The 22,392-nt window shown below is 40.6% G+C and overlaps 1 protein-coding gene across 6 annotated transcripts in view; it reads right to left on the reverse strand.

Moving 5' to 3' along the window:
* The window catches only part of NEK10 (NIMA related kinase 10), a 228,195-nt gene that overhangs the window by 7,565 nt on the left and 198,238 nt on the right, over positions 1-22,392 (reverse strand). For 5 of the 6 annotated variants that reach the window (XM_044252584.1, XM_044252587.1, XM_044252582.1 and 2 more), the window contains 4 exons: positions 16,620-16,730; positions 5,577-5,685; positions 3,385-3,437; positions 3,245-3,300 (listed from right to left, as the gene is read on the reverse strand). In XM_044252584.1, the coding sequence (XP_044108519.1) occupies positions 3,245-3,300; positions 3,385-3,437; positions 5,577-5,685; positions 16,620-16,730 (329 nt within the window). The remainder of the gene's footprint in view (positions 1-3,244; positions 3,301-3,384; positions 3,438-5,576; positions 5,686-16,619; positions 16,731-22,392) is intronic. The other variant, XM_044252586.1, reaches the window with a different exon arrangement.

Below are 22,392 nucleotides of genomic sequence, written 5' to 3' on the forward strand. Positions count from 1 at the left end.
CGTGGGGGGCTTGGGTGGTAGGAGAAGAATAAATGAAACAAGATGGGATCTGGAGGGAGACAAACCATAAGAGACTCTTAATGTCACAAAACAAACTGAGGGTTGTAGGGGGAGGGGGAGAAGGAGAGGGGTTGGGGTTATGGACATTGGGGAGGGTATGTGCTATGATGAGTGCTGTGAAATGTGTAAACCTGGCGATTCACAGACCTGTACCCCTGGGCCTAATAATACATTATATGTTTATAAAAAAATTTAAAAAGTTATGGAAAAAAATGTGTCATGTCTTGGGTTCATGCTTTAGCTCCTGTCTAGGTGTTTGGGAGATGCGTGTAAGTGTGAACTAACTGCCTGAAGTGGTAAACTTCAGTAATACAGAAATGATGTATGCAAGTCTCTGTGTGACCAACATCACCAATAATATTTTGCAATGATGATGACAATAACAATTAAGATGATGACAAAGAGAACGAGAACAGCAGCAGATCTGGGTGGATGCTGGTGACCAGTCGGGGAGTCCCATTTCTAACCACAGCGCTAGGGCTGATTTCTGAACTTGTGTAGCATGTGAAAGATTGCACAAATACTGGGGTAAACAAGGTTAGCAGATTTCTTACAGCACATCTCAGACTCTGTGATATGGTAATGTGTGTCAACATCCTCTAAATTTGGAAAAGTGTACTTTCAGAGTTTCCCAAATCTATTTGATCACAAAATTTTATTTTTCAGGGAACATCTATTAGCATCTTTGATAATATTGGCTATTCTATGGAACCAATTAGGGAAAATACATTCTTCTGATTCCAAATTTTTGTTCATGTCCAGTGAATTTAGCATCCTCTATCTTTTGACCATAGAAAAATCATCACTGACTACCTGATTTGGTTCATATTTGGAAATATGTGTATTTCTAGGTGCTTCTAAGTGGAGGTTGACTTATCTTTTGGTAATCAATTTGGAACACCAGTAAACGAGTACTTTTGGCACAACAAAGGGTTATTCTTACTAGTAAACTGTGAAGTCTTCTCTCTAGATATAGTCTATTATTGTTATAAGAGGATTAAAAGGGAATATCATGGATATAAGAATGTTTTGTGAGTGATTCACTTTAATTTGGAGCATTTTAAGAAAATCTTATGTACGTCATATCCATGTATTTTTCTTGAACTTGATCATTAAAACCATGTCTCCATTATTCTATGCACCATTCTCAATATAACTGTAAATAACTTTTTTCTTCATTATTAGGCATCTGATTATCTATTCCTTTGAATAAGAAAATTTGCAATGTCTTTTAATATAGGAGTACAGCTTTGGAGGTAAAAATAATGTTTGAATTTTTTAAAACTTAGGGATAGAACTGAAAAGGGATAAAAATAAATTTAAAAATAAGACTAAAATTATGTTTTAAGGAAAAATAAGATCTCTTGTAAGAGCTTCCTTAAATTCTTACACACCTAGTTTTTCACTGATACTTAGTGTAGTTTCTGCCAAAATAAGAAGCCATTCAATGCTCAAGATCCTGAGTCTCTGAGAATATGCAGACAAATTATGACAAAAGTGACCTTTGCCCCCACCCCAAGCCAAAGGCACTTAAAATAATAAGGAGCTAAGAGTCGAGAACAAAGACAACCATTCTCTTCAAGGAAAGTAGGGTGTACGCAGCCCAAGAATAGAAAATGAAGATTCCACGTCTCTCCAGGGAACGTGAGAAGAGAGCAATTAGGAAGATGGTGATTTCTATTAATAATATGCCTTTGGAAAATGAGAATTATTCATCATTTGGTAGTATTTTGGAAATATATTAACAAGCCCAAAGAGCAAGCAGCTGAATAATCTTATGTGTGATTTATATAAACAACTTGTTAAAATAAGAGAAGTTAAAAAAAAAAAAATTTGGAGACTGAACTAACCTCAAAAAAGAATCTAATTTCCATATAATAACCTAACAGGATGCTCTTGAGGCCTCTTTCTCTTACCATGGCAAATACCTTTAGAGACAACTTCTGGAATTATTTAAATAGTGGTCACAAGATAGCTTCAGCAGTGGGAAGGAAGGCAGCTCCTTCAGGCATTAAAGGCCACTCTGAGAGAACAAACTGAAAGAACATGGAGCCACAGAGAGAGGGGATGTGGCTGCTTATGATCAGTTTGAGGACTCGGTTGTGAGGGCCTCCTTGCAAAAGTCAAGAACAGCTCATGTGTAGACACTGTCAGTGCCCTGATCCCCTCATCCACAGCAAGCTGGCCTGCTTTCCAGCTGCCAGCGCCTGCATTTCTCTTCCTGAGGATCTCTCTGGCCTCTGGAATCTGTTCTGTTCACCCTTACAGAAGGCCAGAAATGCCAGGGAACTAATATTCTCTGGGGAAAGGCTGCAAACAACAACCAGTGGAAACGTAAGAACAAACACCCCAGGACAGAGGACAAACATCCCTCTGCCCTTGAGTGGGGTGGATACCTGAGGTAATGTTCTAGTACTGGCTCTCAGATTTCCCCAGTGAGACCTAGCCCGGGGCAGCCACAAGGGTTACCTGCTTGAAAATGAAACCTTCACTGAATTATTTCTTCACTCCCCTACCAGTGTTTCCAGAATTGCCTCCCAAGTAAACTAACTGCACTCAAATCTTTGTGGCCAACACTGTGCCCAACAGTAAAATGCAGGAATCAGAACTGGCTGCAAGTGATAAAACACTATATTTTTAGAGCACAAATAGTTCTTATGTTAGAAGATAATACACAGTAAACTGAGGTTTCTTACTCAGGGTAAGCAAATGGCAACACATAACAAGTCCCTCTTCCAGAAGCATATCTTAAATTCACCAGAAGTGATTCTTTGTTTAGTTGCATTCCCCCCTGCATTCTATACAAATAATGGGTAGATTTCAGTGATGGAACTCTGAGTTTACAGCTCTACTAGAATGGAACAAATGCTTAATTTAAAAAACAAAAACAAAAACAAAAAACCTAGAAATGCTTTTCCATTTCATTATGTTTCTTATTTTTTTCTGGGAGTAAATTACCCCTAAGCTATCACCCTTTCTTTTCAACAGAAAAATAGCAGCTGCATCCATACAAAAGATGGGCAACATATATTCTACCCATGGTTGTATTGGTCTAAGCCAAGATTTACAAAAGTATTTAAAATAAAAGTTGGAAGAAGAAATCTCTGGAATCCAGGATAATTACATCTAACATCCAATGATCTCAACTGAACTTTCACATTTAAAAGAAAACTCTAGATCTCACCTGTTAGATGTAAAGTTGTAATAACCACTTTCCTCTAGGACTTCTTCAATCACAGTCTGATGTTGAAAAAAAAAATTCAGGTTAGTACTGAGTTAAAAGCAACAAAATAAAATTGTTCAAAGGCACTATAAAAACCTCACCTGCATCTGTTCATATGTTATTCCCTCCTCCAAGTCAGAGCTGGTACATAGACCTGAAATAGATAGGTTATGGGAAGTCTGACCTTCGGTTCACATTTTCTTAGTTGGACTTTGTTGACAATTACAACTCAACTGTAGTGAAAACAGGGTCAACTTAGTCATGATGAAGAGGAGCACATTCCAAATTACCTTGCTTAGAATATTCAAACGCTTTGTTTCTCTTCCTTTATTTTTTAATTTTTTGTTGTTGTGTTTCTCTTCCTTTAATAATGGCTCCTTTCGGGTGGCCATCACAAAATAATACACAAAGATTTCAGGGCATTTCTTGGCGTAGAATTGGGCAATTAAGTTAGAGAGGCATGTGTGAGCCCACCCATTTATGTGAACACAAAGGACACGTGAGGGATATTCCCCACACAAATAATCCAAAGGGCAAGTTTTCTGATTTAAAAAACTCTCCTTAAGCTACAAGCAAAACCAGTTAATGTGTGCTAGAAATAAAATGAATTCTTAGAGGGAGGCAGAAGTAGACAGGGAAAGACATGAAGACCTGGCCCTTTCCATGACTGCCTAGAGGGAAATACAGCACACTTAGTGCTAGGAGGCAGTACTTTCTTTGCCAGTGTTTTTGTTTTTGTTTTTTTCTTTTTTAAGCAGACTCCCTGCTGAGCGGTGAACCCAAAGGGGTGGGGGTGGGGGTTTGATCCCAGGACCCTGAGATCCAGACCAGAGCCGAAAGCAGACGCCTAACAGGTGACCCTGCTGGGTGTTCTAAGGATGATAGACTAGCACCTCACCCAACTGAGTGCCCCCCAAAGCAATGTTGGCTAGCTTCTACTGTGATCAATGAACACTGTTGTGTGCAGGGAGGCCCAGGAACCCCCTCCACTTAGGAGAAACAAGAGGGAATGGATTGGAGTGGAGGGGAGGCAGGAGGCTGATGAGTCCTGGCAGCTCCTCTTCAAAGCTGTGAGCCAAGGTGTTCCCCAACGTGCCTGCAGGCTCTGCTGGGCGAGCCTGTAGCCAGCCTGCTAGGACGGGACTTGCCTGCTCCACCCCAGGTTGGCCCCTCCAGCTGCCCTGGACATCTGCCGACTGTCTCTCAGGCCACTCCGAGATTTCCACCAGAGCTCCTGGTATCATCAGAATCGCTCCTGTAAGAAGTCTGGCCTACAAACTGACTGACCTGCCCTGGGGGTGTTTTTCAAAGCAAAAGACTTTAGCCAAGAGTTCATCTTGCTCTTGTGGGTTCCTCAGGGACTATTTTAAACAAAATTCGGCCTACAGGTTGGCTTTATCCCAGGAGTCCAAGATGTAGGGAAAGTTTGAGATTAATACATGAAATGACTTGCCTAAATTGAGGAGTGAGGGGATGGAGAGTCTCCCTTTAAACCATCATTTCTATCTATGTGACTGAGTGATGTAACTATAGTTTGTAGGCATTTGAAAATTATTAAGGAAACTTGAAGCCTCAGAGTAGTTTGAAAACCTCTTCTGAGAGTTCAGTTATCATAAGAGCTACATTATGCTGAGCCCCTGCTAATGGTCAAGTACCTTTTATATGTTTACACTGATTCTCATTATAACCCCATAGAGCAAGTACCACATTTATCTCCATTTTATAGGCAAGAAAACTGGGGTTCAAGAGGTCAAGTAATTTGCCCAAGGTCAACCACTAAATGCTGGAGCTGAGATTCAAGTTTAGGCATCCAGGTTTTGAGAATCTGCACCTTTAATCCCCATGCTACATAGTCTCCCTATGTGAGATTAATGCAAAAAAGAAAATCAAATTAAATATGTGTGATGTAGCTCCTCCACGTAAGTTTCGAATGTTCTTCATTTTGAATATTCAAAGTCTTCATTTCTGTTTTTTATCTCCCTGGATGCTTTTGGGCATTTGATTCCCCATCATCAGATAAGAAGAAATAAAAGGAAATACAATTCACTCAAACCGATTCTGCTGTTTGTTTATGGCATTAATAAATGATCAAGGAAGCTGCCACAACAGGGCATGATAAACCTCGCAGGGAACTTCTGTACTCATACTGTATATCTCTTCCAACTATTGCCATAGATAATCAAAATAAGCTCTATTTTTCTTTTAAATTGAAGATAATCTTTTAAGGATAGCTGTTGATCCAAACAATATATTTACTTATGAACGTCAGATTTCCTGTGGTGAAGACCATTACCTGTTGGGTCATCTGGGGACAAGCTGTTTCCACCTGATGGGCGATGTAATAAATGGTAATCTGCTGTGAAAAAGTTGGGCTCAATGGGTTCTGGAGATCCCTGAGATAACTGGAACAGAAAAGGCAAAGCCACATGTTATTCTACCGTCAGAAGCGAATGACAAGGAGACCTCTTTCCCTATGTCTCGGCGTGGAGAATTTAGTGCTTGTGGTTTTCGATCTCTTGTAAACAGAGAAAGGCACATTTTCCTTTCAAAAGAACTTCTAAATCAGAGGCAGGCAAATTACAGTGAAAGCAAGGTAGACAATTCCCTGGTCACATGAAAAAAAATAAAAACAACTCTGCACTTTATGGGTTTATGAGAGCAAGATAAAAATGGATAGAAAAATAATGGCATAGGCTTGGGACATCAAAATGTTCTTTGTACCAGGTGTATGAGAAATAAACTCAATTATTCAGCAGAATGATATGCTTATTAGCCCACATCATCACTGTTTTTTGTGTATCTCCTCTAAACAAAGCCTTCTTGATTGACTGAGGCAAACAAGTTTCTTAACACATTTTTCTAAATTACCATTGCTTAATTTTAATCTCCAAACATTAATCCCCAACACTATAAAGGAGAGAGTAATTCACTAAATGACAGACTTTATTAAAGTTCCAATTGTTTGATGGTCTCCCACAAAGCTGAATTTTTAAAGTGGAATTTTAGGCTATAAACATTTTACAAACTTCTTTTACCTTTAATTCCAACCAGCACTTGGGCTGATCAAGTTTTCATGCCTATGTTAATATAACATACTTTTAAAATGCCAATTCTTACTAATAAACCAGAAATAAATGGCACAATTTAGACTATGCAACAGCAGTTACCTTTGATTCCCATATTCTGCTAATGAATTAGAATACACCATGGTTCAATCACTTGAGAAAACTGGCAGTATTCATTAAGATACAATGTTTACTGTATGACTCTGTAATTCCACTCTTAGGTATACACACAAGACACATGAGGACCTCTGACCCAAAACTGAAGAAAACCCAAATGTCCACAGATGGAAAAATAGATAGATTGTGGTGTGTTTATACACTGGGATTCTGCAAAGCACAAAAAACAACATGAATGAATGTTGAGCAAAAGCAGCCAAAAACACCAAAGAAGAGATAATGTATAACTTCACGTAGAGGCATTTTCACAAGCAGACAAAACTAAAGAGTGGTGATGAAGATGAAGATAATAATTATGTTATGGCAGAAGATGGGATCTGACCAGGAAAAGGGAGCAGGAGCCTTCTTCAGTACTGGAAGTGTTCTACCTAGTGAAGTGAGTGGTGATCACCCAGATGAGTATGTACGTGGAAGTCCACAGAGCCGTACAGGTTCCTCACTGGATACATTCTGCATTTTACACCTTAATAAGAACATTTCCTATGAGTAACTGATCATTATTACATCTGTGTACTTTGGACACTATAAATACAAAGTATTTCTGTGTTTATGAGTCTCCATGTTGCCAAAGAAGACTACACTCCAAGAAAAAAACTATGGTTCCATCCTTTGTTATTCTTGAAAATTTATTTTCCTTGCTTCACTGACAACTGATAAAACGAATAGCCCATCTGTAAAATGACAAGATCATAAGATTGCAATGCATTGGCGGTGCAGGAGGATCTGATGGTCACATGCCTTAGTAGCATTCTCATCAGTGTTATTAGGATGCCACAGAGGTAGGCCTAAGCACTCTATTTCTCATAGCCACTCTAGTAGGTTGCTCCAACTAAGTTTCTTGATAGGTCTTGCAATGCTGAGAATGATTTCCTGGTATTGCCTTCCAAATGACTTCAGATGGGATTGTTTTTCATGTGGTTGAACATAGCAGTAATTTGGCTGCCTGAAACGCTCATTCTAATTATAGAAAGCTTAGTTAAGTCAACTTAATTATTAAATAAACACCTTGGAATCCCAGCTCGTTCACAGACAGGAAGGTGTTTAAAGCTGCACAGTGAAATGTGTGAATTGTGAGCTGGCGGTCAAGATAGTCATTTTATGAAGATAAAGACTAGTCCTTTTCATTGATTCAAACCTTGAAAAGAGGAGCGTTTGAGGATGCCGGTGCCTCCTCCATTAACAGTCTCCTTCAGCTTAAGAACTGCAAATCCTCAGAGGGATGGGCCCCATGGATGAAGCCAAGGACTAAAATTCATTGGTCTTGTGTTTAAATCCCAGGTACATTTATTTTCCTTCCGGAAACTTCCCAGAACTTCTTGCAGTTCTATTTTCTGACATCATATTCTTTCAGCACATCTTTTTTTGCCCCTTAACTCTGTGTCATGCTCTGAGCATGTCTTGCAAAACAGAGGTGGAAACCACTGGATCTCATATACCAGTGATCTATCCAGCTTGTTAGCACCGTGCCAGGTACCAAGGAGGACATAGCAAGGACGTGGCTTGCCATGTGGCTGGGAAAATGGGCTCATGTACACGAACAAGAAGGAGAATAAACTGTGAAGTGTAGAATGAGGTGGGGAGTTCTGAGCTTCCAAAAAGACCAACATGATTTTCAGAGCTCTGTAGCAGAAGCAGTGGAGCCGAGCCTTGAAGGATGGAGTTGGTGGATGCAGGGAAGTGAGGCAGACATTTCAGGTGAGTGGAACTTGGGGGCAAAGGCTGGGCCCTGCCTAGCAGTAGCAAGGTGATGAAAGGGTGATGACACGAGTCCGTGTTATAGAGGTGAGGGGATCTAGGTTGAAGAGAGGAAGGCAAATGCTGTTCATTGATTCAGTGGGGATTTTTATCAACTCTTATGTGTCACAGATCCAAACAATGAAAACAACCAATGGTGGCCAAAAATTGTACCCTCAGGGCACACCTGGGTGGCTCAGTTGGTTAAGCGACTGCCTTTGGCTTGGGTCATAATCCTGGAGTCCCGGGATCGAGTCCCTCATCGGGGTCCCTGCTTGGCAGGGAGTCTCCTTCTCCCTCTGACCTATTCCCTCTCATGCTCTTTCTCTCTCTCTCTCTCTGAAATAAATAAATAAAATCTTTTTTTAAAAAATTGTACTCTCGGGGCGCCTGGGTGGCTCAGTGGGTTGGGCCGCTGCCTTCGGCTCAGGTCATGATCTCAGGGTCCTGGGATCGAGTCCCGCATCGGGCTCGGCAGGGAGCCTGCTTCCCTCTCTCTCTCTCTGCCTGCCTCTTCATCTACTTGCGATTTCTCTCTGTCAGATAAATCAATAAAAAAAAAAATCTAAAAAAAAAATTGTACTCTCAGAGCTTACTTCCTAGTTAGGGAGGACTATAGCTGTGAAGTGTCCCTCTGAATCTATGTGAAATTACAACTGTGCGGAATGCATTGAAGGACGGGCCGGTGGTTCTCAGAAATAATGGGCAGGTTCAACTTAGACAGGAATGGCTTTCCTGAAAAAATGATGCGCTGAGAACTGAAAGAATGGGAAAGAATGGGAGAAGGATGCAGCGGGAAGATCTGGAAAGGCGGGAACATGAGCATTTGCAAAGACTCAGGAGGAGGCTGCATGGTGGACAGAGGGATCTGCAGCTGTTATGAGACCGTGAAGAACAAGAGAGGGATGACGATGAGGACCGAGGGGTGGGCAGGCCTTGGACCAAATGGGACTGGGAATACTGTGGGGATGATTCAGCCCCTGAACAGCTTTCTGTGTGTCTGTGTGGGTGGGTGCTTGTATGACCTGGTCAGATTTCTGTTTTGAAACAGTCATTCTGGTGCGATGTGTACCAGCAGTCTGCATGGGCTAGGGACATCCGGGTGGAAGCTCCTGCACATAATGCGGGCCTAGAATGCTGGGTGCCAGTGTTTAGACGGTGAGGCAGGAAACTGGAGGCTTACAAGGTTTTTTGGTATGCTTAAAAAGAAGAAGAAGAAGAAGAAGGGCTGGTATGTTTAGAAACTCGGTCTGGCAAGATGGATTGGAGAACAGGGAAGTCAGCCAAGAAGCTGCCCAGAGAAGCATTAAGATATTGAACCAGGTGGTAGCCAAGAGGAAGATCCAATACCCTCCCCTAAAAATACCAGTAGCTCCTACAGCCACTTACCGAGTCCTTAAACATTCCAGACACATCGGATGTTCTGTTTGGTTCCTACAACTACCTCTAAGCTAAGCATTATCTCAGGTTTACAGATGGGGACATTGAAATGGAATTTGCTCAAGGGTCATAGCTGGTAAGTGGCAGAACCAGGGCTATCACCCAGGGCTTTAACATCAAAAGGCGAGCAAAACTGCCTACGGGAAGACGATGCAGGTGTTAATGACCTATGAGACAAAAGAAATAACATAGAGCAGCTGAACGTGACTGCAAGGTTTAAAGACTGAGCAGAAGGAAAACATGCCTCCAGTGATAGCGATGCAGATGTAGGAAGGAAGAAGATAGTGAGCCCAATTCTGGACACACCAGATAGGCTAGAAAAGGCTCACCCCATAGGGGGACTATGGATGCTACCACAGAACGGTTCAGAGCAGCCCCTATGGCGGGCAGAGGCCCCGAGGTGGTCCAGCAGTCCTGGGCCAGTGCCATGTCGGCCCTCTCTTGCCTCTCAAACATTCAGCTTAGAGGGGTACTCCCATCTTTGGCACATATGTTCTCTTTGGAAGAATGCTTAAGACCTTCTTTCTGAACTGACATGAAAGGGTTCTCCTGCTCTGAATAAACATCTACAGTTCAAAAGAGCCAATGACTGTACACACTTTTGAAACAGAGCCAAGCAAATATTAAAGAGAACAGACTGTATCACTGTTACTACTCCCTCTCCCCCAAAACTCACTCAACTGATTTTGAGCAAGTATTGAGCAATTTTAGCACTTCATTGTTCAATTGAGATTCTAGTACTTTTTAGGCCAAACCTAAAAGAGAAACACAAACTGTAATCTTCATTAAATTCCCCAAACTGTATCTTCTCTTCCATATCATAAAATAAGGTTATCTTTGCTGCAGAACAACTACACCAATTATGTGGCATCTAATCAGCTGACGTAGAAAAGAAATGAAACAGCATAAATGAAATTAGAGGCTAGAGGGATAAAGTTTTTAATGTGTCACATCACACGGCACTCACCAGCCCTCTGACCTTTTTTTCCTTTAGGTTTTGCTGTCCTCTACAACTTAGTTATAATATGTTAAGACATAATATATTGTCTTATTTTTCATCTTTTCTAACCTACAGCTCCTTTTTGTTCTTTTTTATGAGGTTTCTGTAGGCCACTTTGTTAACAGACATGTCCAGTATTTCTACTCCCTTTTCTCTGATACGGAAGTGCCCACGCACACGTACGCATGGTGCCTTCACAGGGATGGTCCATCATCATGTCCATAGGATGCACATCGCATCCCTGCCCTCAACCCTACTTCCCCCAGAAGGAGCCTTGTTGCCCTGCTGTTTACATTTCCACCAAAGATCGTGTTTAGCAAAACCACTGTCCTGTGCTATTTCCAACCATGAGCTCCTCCTCCTCCCAGGACCTCCATTTAGACACTGAAGGTGGTATCCAGGGAGAAAATGAACAATGGCCTGACCCTGCTGGGCAGGAGAGCCCTGCTCTAGGAGCTTCTCCACTGGTCCAAACAGGTTCGCGCTGGGCACTGCTGATTTATGATGCCTCCATGGGGCCCTGACAAGGGCTAGGCAAATATAAGCATAATTATTATGTGCATCAAGAGACATTAATTAAAGCATGAAGAGAGAAGCAATCTGCTAACTGGAAAAGAGCCGGAAACCTGGAGTTGGGAATTAGAGACTGCCAGCTCCTGAATCAGGTAAGCTTGACCTTGCTGATCTGAGTTGAAATACAGATTAGGAACCAAAGAGAAATGCTCGTCTTTCCTTGCAATTTCTTTATATAAGAACAAGGATCATTTTTCCTGTACAATTCCCTAGTCTGGATTTCCTGCTTATCTCCATGGTGTCATTTCACATGTTCTCTCGTCCCATGTATCTGCTACACGTGCGTAGCTTGAGGTAGAGCAGGGGCTGGTAAATTTCTTCGGTAAAGGGTGAGATGGGAAATACTGACAGATTTACAGGCCATGTAGTCTGTGTCATGGCCACTCAACTGTGCCTACGTGGTGGTGAGTGTGACCACAGACAATACGTGAGGGAGGGCGTGTGGTCGTGTTCCAGTGACTTTATTTCCAAAAACCACAGTTGGAGGCTTCCTCGGAAGCAGACCCAAGCCTTTAGCAAATATACTTCCTGGATGGTACCGCACATGCATCAGGAGCCGTACAATGTCTGGCTGCCCCTTTTCTGGGACATTAGCAAGCCACTGGGGTGATGTCTAAATCCATCATTCCATTAGAGGCTGCAGAACGGCAACGTTTTTTTATTCCTCTAGTTCTTATTAGCTGAAGAACTACTTTAATAAGAAATTTCCCCTTCATCCATTTAGTTACCCCTGGGATAGAATTCATAAGGCAACGGTACAATAAATGCTTAATTCATTCCTTTTGTAAATAATTTTCAAAGAAAAGAGTTGGTTACTTAGCATCCTCCAAAGGAAACCAATGAAGGAATTTTTCTTTTTCTGTCATGAACTCTTAGATTTAAACTTTAGTTAATTCTTTCAATCCATTGCAGTCATGATTCTTATCGATGCTTTAATTATCCAATAGCTAGCCAGTGGGAGCCTCTTGAAGTTGGTGCCGGAGTCCTTTTGACACATCCTCAGTAATCCTTGATGGCATCCTCACTACACGACCTATTATGTCAAGACATTCCACCTAATTTAGTCCCTGCTCTAGCTCTATCAGCAGTCAGCCGTACCTCCGAGGAGGCACGAGTGCTAAGGGAGGTCACTGCTGCTTCCTTAGTTTCCAGATGACTTAGCGAAAATATTAGGATATACGTGCATTTTTAAGAAAGATTTATCATGAATCCATACTCATTCATACTGGGATCTCCAATTCTAATTTGAATTAATATATTCCATCTTGTTTCTGTTTCTCCTCTCTCCCATGCCGAAAATCCTAGTTTCCCAAAACACTATACAATTTTATTCCCCTCACAATTTTTAGCCAAGGTTGAGCAGATTGGACAGAGGATCAGCTTAGGTAAGTCATAAATAAAGAGCTTAGTTTCTTAGGAAACGGCTTTTCTATTCTTTCACTCTTCGGTATATCCTGCTGGGTCTCGGGCCATTCATCAGAAGGCATAATGATTCCTCAAACTGGAGACATGGACTCCCTGGAGCTCAGGACAAGTTTCAGAGGGGAAGGTGAAAATAAAGTGCATTTTATGAACTATCACTGCTTGCTTCTTCCACGGCCCTGGGGTGGGTGACTATTAGTCAAAAAGGCTAACTGTCCACTCCACCAAGATTATGCCGGGGATAAAAATCCATTTCTAACAAAAATTGTCACGAACAAAAGATTAGACCAGAACGGGAGAAAAACAGAGGCCACAGACTCTTCTCATTTGTGTTTAAATGAGGGCAGGAGGGCTTCTTTTTATATCCATATAAATATGGTATATGTCAATGTATGTCATATAATATGTTATATACATCAATAAAGAAGAGACCCAAAATAGACTATATTACACAGAATTTATTTGTCAACATAGAATATATTCTGTATTCAACGATCATACATTGAGCTCTATCATGTGCCAAGCACTGTGTAAGACTGCAGGTAATCAAAGATGAATATAACACTCCCACTGATTTGGGGGGCAACAAAAATGTAAGCTAGATAAAAAGCTATTTAAAACACAACAGTGTGAGGGACACCTGGGAGGCTCAGTCGTTGGGCATCTGCCTTCGGCTCAGGTCATGATCCCAGGGTCCTGGGATCGAGCGCTGCATTGGGCTCCCTGCTCAGCAGGGAGCCTGCTTCTCCCTCTCCCACTCCCCTGCTTCTGTTTCCTCTCTCACTCTGTCTCTCTCTGTCAGATAAATAAATAAAATCTTTAAAAAACATTAAAAATTTTAAAAACCCCACTACAATACAGTGAAAAAGTGCCTGAAGCACAGAGAAAGGGGAGATTAATTCTGAACAGGGAAAATCAAGGGAGAGTTTTATGGAGGAGCTGGCCTCTCGGTTCAGTGGTGGAAAATAGGAAGCATGTTAATATTCTAGGCAGAAGATCAGTTTCCGCACAGAAGAGGAGGCCTGCCTCCACGATCAGGAGGGTAAACACCATGATGATATGAACCACCACAGCTTGTAATTATCAGAGAAGGGGACCATAGCATTCCTCAGAGGAGAACTTAAACTGCCTCTAAACGATGGTGAAAAGAAGGCTAAGTCTATGCCCCCTTGGGTTCCCTCACCCAGGCTCCCTGAATGCCCTCTACCACCTCATTAATCCATTTTCATTCCCCAAACCAAAGACAGAAGGTAAGTGCTCTAAGAGAAGCTGCCACTGTACAGGGGTAGGCCACCAAGGCAGGCGGAGCCATTTTAATGAAAGAGAATATTTTTTCTATCAGGAGAGACAAGAAACACAGCAAGGGAGGGATGCAAACCAGTACACCTCAGTAACAAAAGAGCAAGCGATCTGTTTTAAGGACGTGCATGAGTGGAAAATCACAGCTTTGGGGAAGAGTTGGAGGCACCTCTGTGCATCAGACAGCCTGCTGTGGGCACTTTCATCTCTTAAAGCTGGGATTTCTATTAAAATAAATTTGTGTACAAACTGGATTATTCTGCATATCATTTTAATAAGAATATTAAAACCTAGCAACATGTAATATTTTCATGGGAGATTTGAGCCTCTGTCTTCCTAAAATATATTTATTGGTACTCACGGTACACTATGTAAATATCATAAAGCAAATATCCGCAGTCTCATCCACTTGTTTTGAGCTCTTCAGCTCTTCGAGCTTTGTTTCTGGGCCTGATTTGCCAACACAACCCGTGAAAGGAACTGTGCTCTTTCATCTCTAATGAGACAGGTTTCTGTTTCGTTTACCTGCCACTGTTACCTCTTTTCCCATCTCCTGTTTGTGTAGCTGCAGACACCACAGAGGGAAGGCAACGGAGCAAACACACCGTTTGCATTTCTTACCAAAGAGTCCATCGTACTGCCTGAATAAGGAGTGTATTTATGCTTAAGACTGGATCCAGGAAAGGAGAAACTTTTAAGAAAAAAGTTCATTGGCCATGTGACTATTTCAAAGTTTAAGAAGACGATAAAACAGATGATAGACAGACAAACAGATAGAGAGATAGATAAAGATAGATAAATTAAAATGGGAGGAGGCCCACACTGCTTGGGCCTCAAGTCTTTCCGGGCCAGGAGCTTGTAACCACCTCCAAGGGATGTATGGAAACGGCTGCCAGCCAGGACAAAGGGGTTTCTTGTCATCAAGTTGTGCTCATTAGAGATAAATAATTTTCCTTCTGTCTGGTTGATTTAACTTCTCCGTGATTTCGATTTTTTGTATGTGAACAGAAATATTTACTAACACCCAAGGTCTAGGAGATTATAGAATATCGAAGATAGAAAGAAGCTTAAAAATACAGTTGGCTCTTAAACAACATGGGTTTGAACTGCATGGGTCCACTTATATGTGGACTTCTTTTTTTTTTTTTAATTTATTTATTTGACAGAGATCACAAGTATGCAGAGAAGCAGGCAGAGAGAGAGAGGAGGAAGCAGGCTCCCCGCTGAGCAGAGAGCCCAATATCCCAGGACCCTGAGATCATGACCCGAGCTGAAGGCAGAGTCTTTAACCCACTGAGCCACCCAGGTGCCCCTTATATGTGGATTTCTTATAGTATAGTACTGTAAATGTATTTTCTCCTTCTTGTGATTTTTTTTAATATTTCTTATTTCTAGCTCACTTTATTGTAAGCATACAATACATAATATATAACATACAAAATGTGTGTCAATCCCCTGGTTATGCTATTGGCAAGACTTCTGGTGAATAGCGAGCACTTAGTTAAGGTTTTAGGGAGTCAAAAGTTATACTCGGATTTTCAGGGAACCTGGCTGGCTCAGTCGGTTAAGCATCTGACTCTTGGTTGTGGCCCAGGTTGTGATCTTATGGGTCATGAGATCAAGCCCTGAGGCTGGCTCCACACTCAGGGGCATCTGCTTGAGATTCTCTCTCTCCCTCTGCTCCTCGCTCACTGGCACGTGCTAATGGTCTCTTTCTCTCTAACATGAATAAATTATATATATATATATATATATATATGCATATATATATATGAAGACTTTTAGCTGTGCAGGAGCAGGGGATCAGTGCCTAGTCCCCATGTTGTTCAACGGTCAGTAGTGGTTCATTCCACCCTCATAAGTGATCAAAATCACAGCTTCAGATGGTTAAACGACTTGTCCAGAGTAGCACAGCTCAATTTAGAGGCTTGTTGGAGAACATTCTAATAAAATAGTGGGATAGAATTCTCTTTAAAAAGGCTAAATTATATTTTTTGATTAAAGATATTTAAAGACATTTATTCTTAGGAAAACAAGTAATCATATCGAAAGAATTTCCTATTAAGCTTCTGAGATGATGGCCACAGAAATAAAGGTGAGAAAATCAGAAGCAAAGACATCCTCAATTTCATACCATAAGCAGTGCTATGGTCTGAATGTTCGCATCCCCTTAAATTCCTATGCTGAAACCTAACCCCCCAGGTGAATGTATTGGGAGACAGGGTCACGGGGTCATTGCAAGGTAATTAGGCCATAGGACAGAGCCCTGGAGTGCTCTTACAAAAAGTGCTCTTTGAAGAGGCCCCAGACAGTTCCCTTGCCTCCTTTGCCAAGCGGGGACAGAAGTCACAAGCCTGTAACTGGGAAGGGGGCTTATACCAAACCTGACTATGCTGGCACCTTGATGTTGAACTTCCAGCTTCCAGAACTGTGAGCAACCTCTGAGGTTTATAAACTCCCCAGTTTATGGTGTCTTTTTTATAGCAGCTTGAAAGGACTAAAACAATGATAACATCCTTTAATAGAGGATAGAGTTTAAAATACAAAGCAGAGAAGGTATAAAATTTAGCTCTTCTGATGTGTTTTTGTTAGCCAGAGAGGAACTCCTAGGTGTTGAATACTGTACCTTTTTAATTTCAGATTTCAAATTGCAAGGGTTACTCTGCTGGCTGAAGAGGGATTTCTTGAATCTCTCTATAACCCTTCTTTTCAAATTGTGGTGCAAAGCTGGAGGAAGCTGCATAAAATGAGAAAACAATTATTATAAGCAAATTATTAACACTGCACAGATGACTCCCAGGAAGCATTCACTGAAGGTCAGTGTAACAATATTAATTCAACGGACTAAAAAAGAATAAAAATTCTACTTCAAATAGCATGATGAGGTGTGATATTGTTTCATTCCATAATCCAGAAGGAATATGTTGCTCTTCTCTCTTTCAAAAGGCTGCTTCTATTTATCCTATTGTTCTTTCATTTTACTGGTATTATTTTCACATAACAACAACATTGCACCTATAAATCGAATTTGGTAAAAGAGACTTCACAAGGAAATATGCATTCTAGCAGATGTTTAGTGCTTACGTCATGCCCAGAATTTTGCTAAACACGGGAAGCAAGGCATTCGTCCTGATGGATCTGATACTTTAGAACAGGAAGTACATATCTGCATTACTACGTAGTCCTGTGTCTGTCAGTGGATGCTCCTGAATATATACATAGAGGGAAATCGGATTATAGGGACCGGTTTTGTCAAGAAGAAGAAAATGAATGAGCATACATTGGGGCTGGGCTAGGATGAGTTGGATTTAATAACTTAGTAGGAAGTCCCTCTTAAAATCTTAGAAAATATGGTGATTGGATGAAACTGGGGATTTCAAAAATTGATTTTGTAGTGCTTTGCAGTTTAATTTAGACAAGGAAACCAAAGATCCTGAAAAGCACAGAGGGATGAAGTAAAGTTTGGGAGAAGGATAAGAGAGCAGAGAAATAGGGTCAGAATGATAAGGGCAAATAATGTCTGGTTTGTTTAAAATATGGAGAGGACCTGGAAGGAGATGAAAAAGAATCACTAAGAACAAAGATGGCTAAGTGGGAAGGAAAACATGGTAGTAGGTACTCTTAAGAGTAAAAGCAAAACCAAACAAATCAAATGAACAACAACAACAACAACAAAAAACCAAGACAATAATTCAAAGTTTACATCAAAAGAAAGAGCAACATGGTAGTGACAATCATTTACCCACCCCCACTCCATTTTTCTAATACTCTCTTAGAGCTTAGATTTGGTGCCCTGTGATTACTTTGCGCCAATGAAAATTATATGTGTCATTCTGAGGATGAGGAAATGCAAAGCTAGTATGTTTCCTCCATCCCTGTCCACCCTGGGCAAGGAGCTTGGATTCCACCCATTCCAGATGGCGTAGCCACAAGGCCACAAGGGCCACCTGACCTGTCTAACTTTAGCTAAGTGAGACATAAAACCTCTACTGTATCAAGCAAAGAGATTTGGGGTCTTATTAGTATAATACAGCATTCCATATCCTGGTTAATACAAGAAATGTCTATTCATTGAAGTTTCATGAAGCAGGGGAATGTATAAAAGGTACTAGAGAAATAAATAGGGTCAATGGAGGCTCACAACAGCTGATTTTATAGCCAAAGAAAAACTGTTCATCAGTCTAAACACAATAGAATATGGGACCCATTAATAAGCACCGTAATGCTATAAGCAGAGAAACAACATAATTGAAATGTGCTTTTACAATGCATCTATTGGGGGGTCCTAGTCAGACCTTTGACTCTGTTTGAGTCAAAGCAGGTTTAAGTACAGAGGAATCAAAACTCTACTGGAGGGTCTGAAGCCCTTTATTATACTGAAAGGTTCTGTAAATTGACAGCACTGAATCTCTACTGAGCTCTTTTTACGTCAATACTGTAGCATTCTTGTACCTTGCTCCAGATGGAATCACTCTCCCTATCCCCAGCAAATAGTCATAATTATTGCTGTCATTTTACATAAAATGAAAAGGGAAATAAAGAAATGTGGAGAGAGGGAGAGAGACAGAGAGAGATTTCTTGGCATTAATGAGCAAATTGTCAGAAGACAGATGAGAAGGAAAATGAGTATACATGATATATGTGTGCATGAGAGATTAGCAAAAGTGAAATGAGGTTAACCTAAGAGGAGGACCAGACAATGAAGAGAAGGGTTATTTGCACAAAGCGCCTGGAGATAACCTCTTGGGATTTGGTAATTCCCTACTGTTTGACACTGGAAGTTGCCACTTCCCAAAATTAAACACCAGAGGGCAGTGTTGGCCCAGGACCCTCTAGTGGTTGCCTTGCATGATTCTAATTGCCAACGAGAGAGTCAGAAGGGAGCCTCTGATACCCCTAATTGTTTGCACAGCAAACTTTGAAAGCGTGAAGACCAGTGGGTCCTCGGTTTCCTTCCAAAGTGACTTACCCCAACACTGGAAGCTATCAGTATGAGACTACTAATTCAAATATCCTAAAAATCCTTGCTATTTAACTTGATAAAACTCTCGTTAACTTAAAGTTGCTTTTATTGCTCCTGATTGCTTGAATTAATTCTCATAAAATCTTTCTTGAATAAGTAAACAGTGAACTAAAGATTCATACACAGGGCAGTATTAGAAAGCTATTTTATCTTACTGGAAAAATTGTCACTATACACAGCATCCATCTTTAAAAGTCTCATGGAAGAATTTAAAATTTTACACAGAATGATGACTCAGGCATTGTTCAATCGCAGAAAATGTATTATATTAAATGTATTATATTAAATATACTATATTATATTTAAGGATAATTATACTAAGAACAGAATATTAATACCTGTGATTTGTATGTGCCAGTTACTATGATCACTCCTTTACGCGTATTATGTCACTTTTCTCCCCACAATAAACTTATAAAGCAGGTACTAGTCTATAGGTAAGGAAATCAGAGTTTAAAAATATTATGCAACCTCCAAAGATATTTTCTGAGGTAGTGTGTCTTTTAACACAACTATTATCCTAGAGCAAACACACCGCTATAGCATTACTACCATTTAATACTTTATAAAAACTTCACATACTTTATCTCCTTTAACACAATAGCCCCATAAACTACCTGAATATTACCGATCAAGAAACTGATTCTAGAAAAGGCGAGTCTCTCACCACCCATCTAAGAGCTTATTTTTTGTTCGTATTTTTTGTTCTGATCTCTGTGTTCTATACTAGAGTTTCTTGAACTTGCATTATATTCAGATACTTTCTAAAATACACTCTCTAGTATCTCCAAGAATATGTTAGCAGACCATCAGTAGGTGAGAGGATGCCATCTGAAGTGACTTAAATAATATCTGATTACAAAAACAATTTTGATATATTGCTTCTTAAGAGATTTCTGTAAATGCTAAAAAAACTCAAAATAATTATTATTATAATAAATTATATAAATTCATTATATATTTATATATATTTATAAAATTATGTAAATTTTATAAATTATATAAAATTGTTATCAAAATAAATAGACAAAATGCAAGCTTTCTTTTAGAATTTGCAAACGCCAAAAACACGACTGCACTTAGATACATGGGTTCACCCTCAATTCTGTTTAATCTGCCCCCCCTACCATTAGTAGCCAGGAGACCCAGATAACAGAAATAAGGTTGGCTCTAGTTTCATCTATCACTACTCCTGAAAAAACCAGTCTGTTTCACTGATGACAGTAGCTAGCATGACTGCATCGGGGGAAGCACATTGCTGTTCCCAGCCACATGTTTTTGTTTTGTCGGCAACAGCTGAGAGTGTTGAGACGGCAGTTCAAAGCAGATCCATGTAAACTCTCTAGCTGTCCTCTAGAAGACAGCTGTTTAATTTTTAAAAGTTGCATATGCTGATTTTCAAAGCATTTCTTTAACAAAGCAATCAAACTGTAAGTACAGAATTAAATCCAGACCTTCAGCTGGCTGCATGGGTTCTACCTAAGCAATCACACACAAAGACTCAGACCAAAAGGTGACATACGTATACATTGGTCACCTTATGTGCCCAAAGACCAATTTTGGTTACCAGCAATGGAAATGAACCACTGATTTCATTCTCAGCTGGCTGTCCTAAGATTACAATCTCAATTTTGACAAAAACAGATGTCAAATCTGTTTTGACAGCGTAAGGATCTTAAATCCTGCCTTTTAAAATAGTTGCTTTTAGATGATTTCCAAGATCTGTCTCCATGGAAACTGGATGGGAAAGGCCACCACCGGCCAAAAGTAAGCAGTTTCCTCTGTAAGGTTATCTGCGGTTGTCAGGAGGGACCAGGGCCTCCGACTCAGGGCAGTTATCACAGCAGAAGTCTGCAAGGGAGTCTGACTTGGAAATAAACATGCAGACCAGAAAAGTTGTTTGTTTGTCTGTTTGTTTATTGATCCGGGTTTACTTTCAGCAGTTTTCCTTTGTAATTAGCAGACACAGAAAACTGATCCTGGTCTTTAACCTATAGTAAATTCAATAGTATAATGTTTTGACTTGTTTTTATCTCCTTTATTTGAAAGGCACATTGACTTGGGTTAGCATTGTAATTTAAAGTTCCCCAAAGGGGAAAACATTCCTTACTATTTGCAATGTCATAAACCTTCAAGTATTCTGGAAATACATTTTTAAAAAACCCACAATGGTTAAGTCTGAGCTTGTAGCAAGGAATGCCATCTTGCCAAAAAATATGAAATCATTTGTTATGCTGGTAGTGTGAGAGCATAATAATAAGATATTTATAATCATTTCATTCTTGCTTTAACATATTTTGAAATCCAATAAAGAAATGGAATACATCCATTAAAAAGTTTTTTATTATATAAAAATTAGCAAGACAGGCATATGGAAACTATATTTAAATTTCAAAGCCTATTTTCTCTCAATTTAGTACTTAAGCATTGAGTAACCAATAAGCTATTTAAAGCTATTTCCATAACACTAAAGTTAAGAATGCTTCCCCATATTTCTACATCAGCATTTAAATGGAAATGCATTTTTGAATATAATATCTTTACTCAACAGAGGTATAGCAGATTATGTTTTGATTTATTAAACAATTTTCCACGTCCCCTCACGTTGCCGTGGACCCCTACAACCCCTTTCATTTAATCAGGTAGACAATTCAGTGGGATTGCCAAGGGAAAGGCTGACAGCAGAAAATGGAGGAAAAAGTAATTAGTTTCAGACTCTGGAGTTTCAAAAGGCTAGTCTTCATGATGATTAAAAAGGATGCCCAATTTGGGGGGAAATGTGATAAATAAGAGCCAGGCTAGGGAAAAAGGGAAAAGGGGAAAGGAAAGCAGTGAGAACTCAAAGGTGAGTAGGTCCCAAAGAAGGGAGCCCCTTGCCTAGCCCCCTAGGCTAAGTGTGCCAGCTGCCCATGGGTTGCTTCTCAGCTCCAAATCCACCCTTCATTGCCCTGCACGTGATACTGGAATTTCTCCCTCGACAAGATGTTCAGCTCTCTTGGGAGAGAGCACTGGAGGGATGCTGGAGGAGGAAGAGGCTTGTGCCTCAGTCCTGCAGCCCTGAGTGGTTAGCTGGAATGGGAACACCCAAGTGGTGCTCACTCCCAAGCAACTTCAGTGGCACCAGTCTTGCAGGCAGCTACCCAGAATGTTCCATGGAGCAGCACCTACCATAGGACAGCCTCCTCTAGTCCCATAGAGGGCATTTCCCAGTCCAAGCCTCATGTGCTGATTTCCAGCAAGTTCTGCAGCAAGACAACTCACCATGGATGACCTGCCCCAGTCCCCCAGAGGAAGACTTCCTTGCAAGTTTCTCTAGCACAGCACCTCACTGGATTTCTCAGATCTTTCCAATAAGGTCTGGACCTCAGCCTGGGAT

Source organism: Neovison vison, chromosome 6, assembly GCF_020171115.1.
Source record: "Neovison vison isolate M4711 chromosome 6, ASM_NN_V1, whole genome shotgun sequence".
In the NCBI taxonomy this organism is placed as follows: Eukaryota; Metazoa; Chordata; class Mammalia; order Carnivora; family Mustelidae; genus Neogale; species Neogale vison.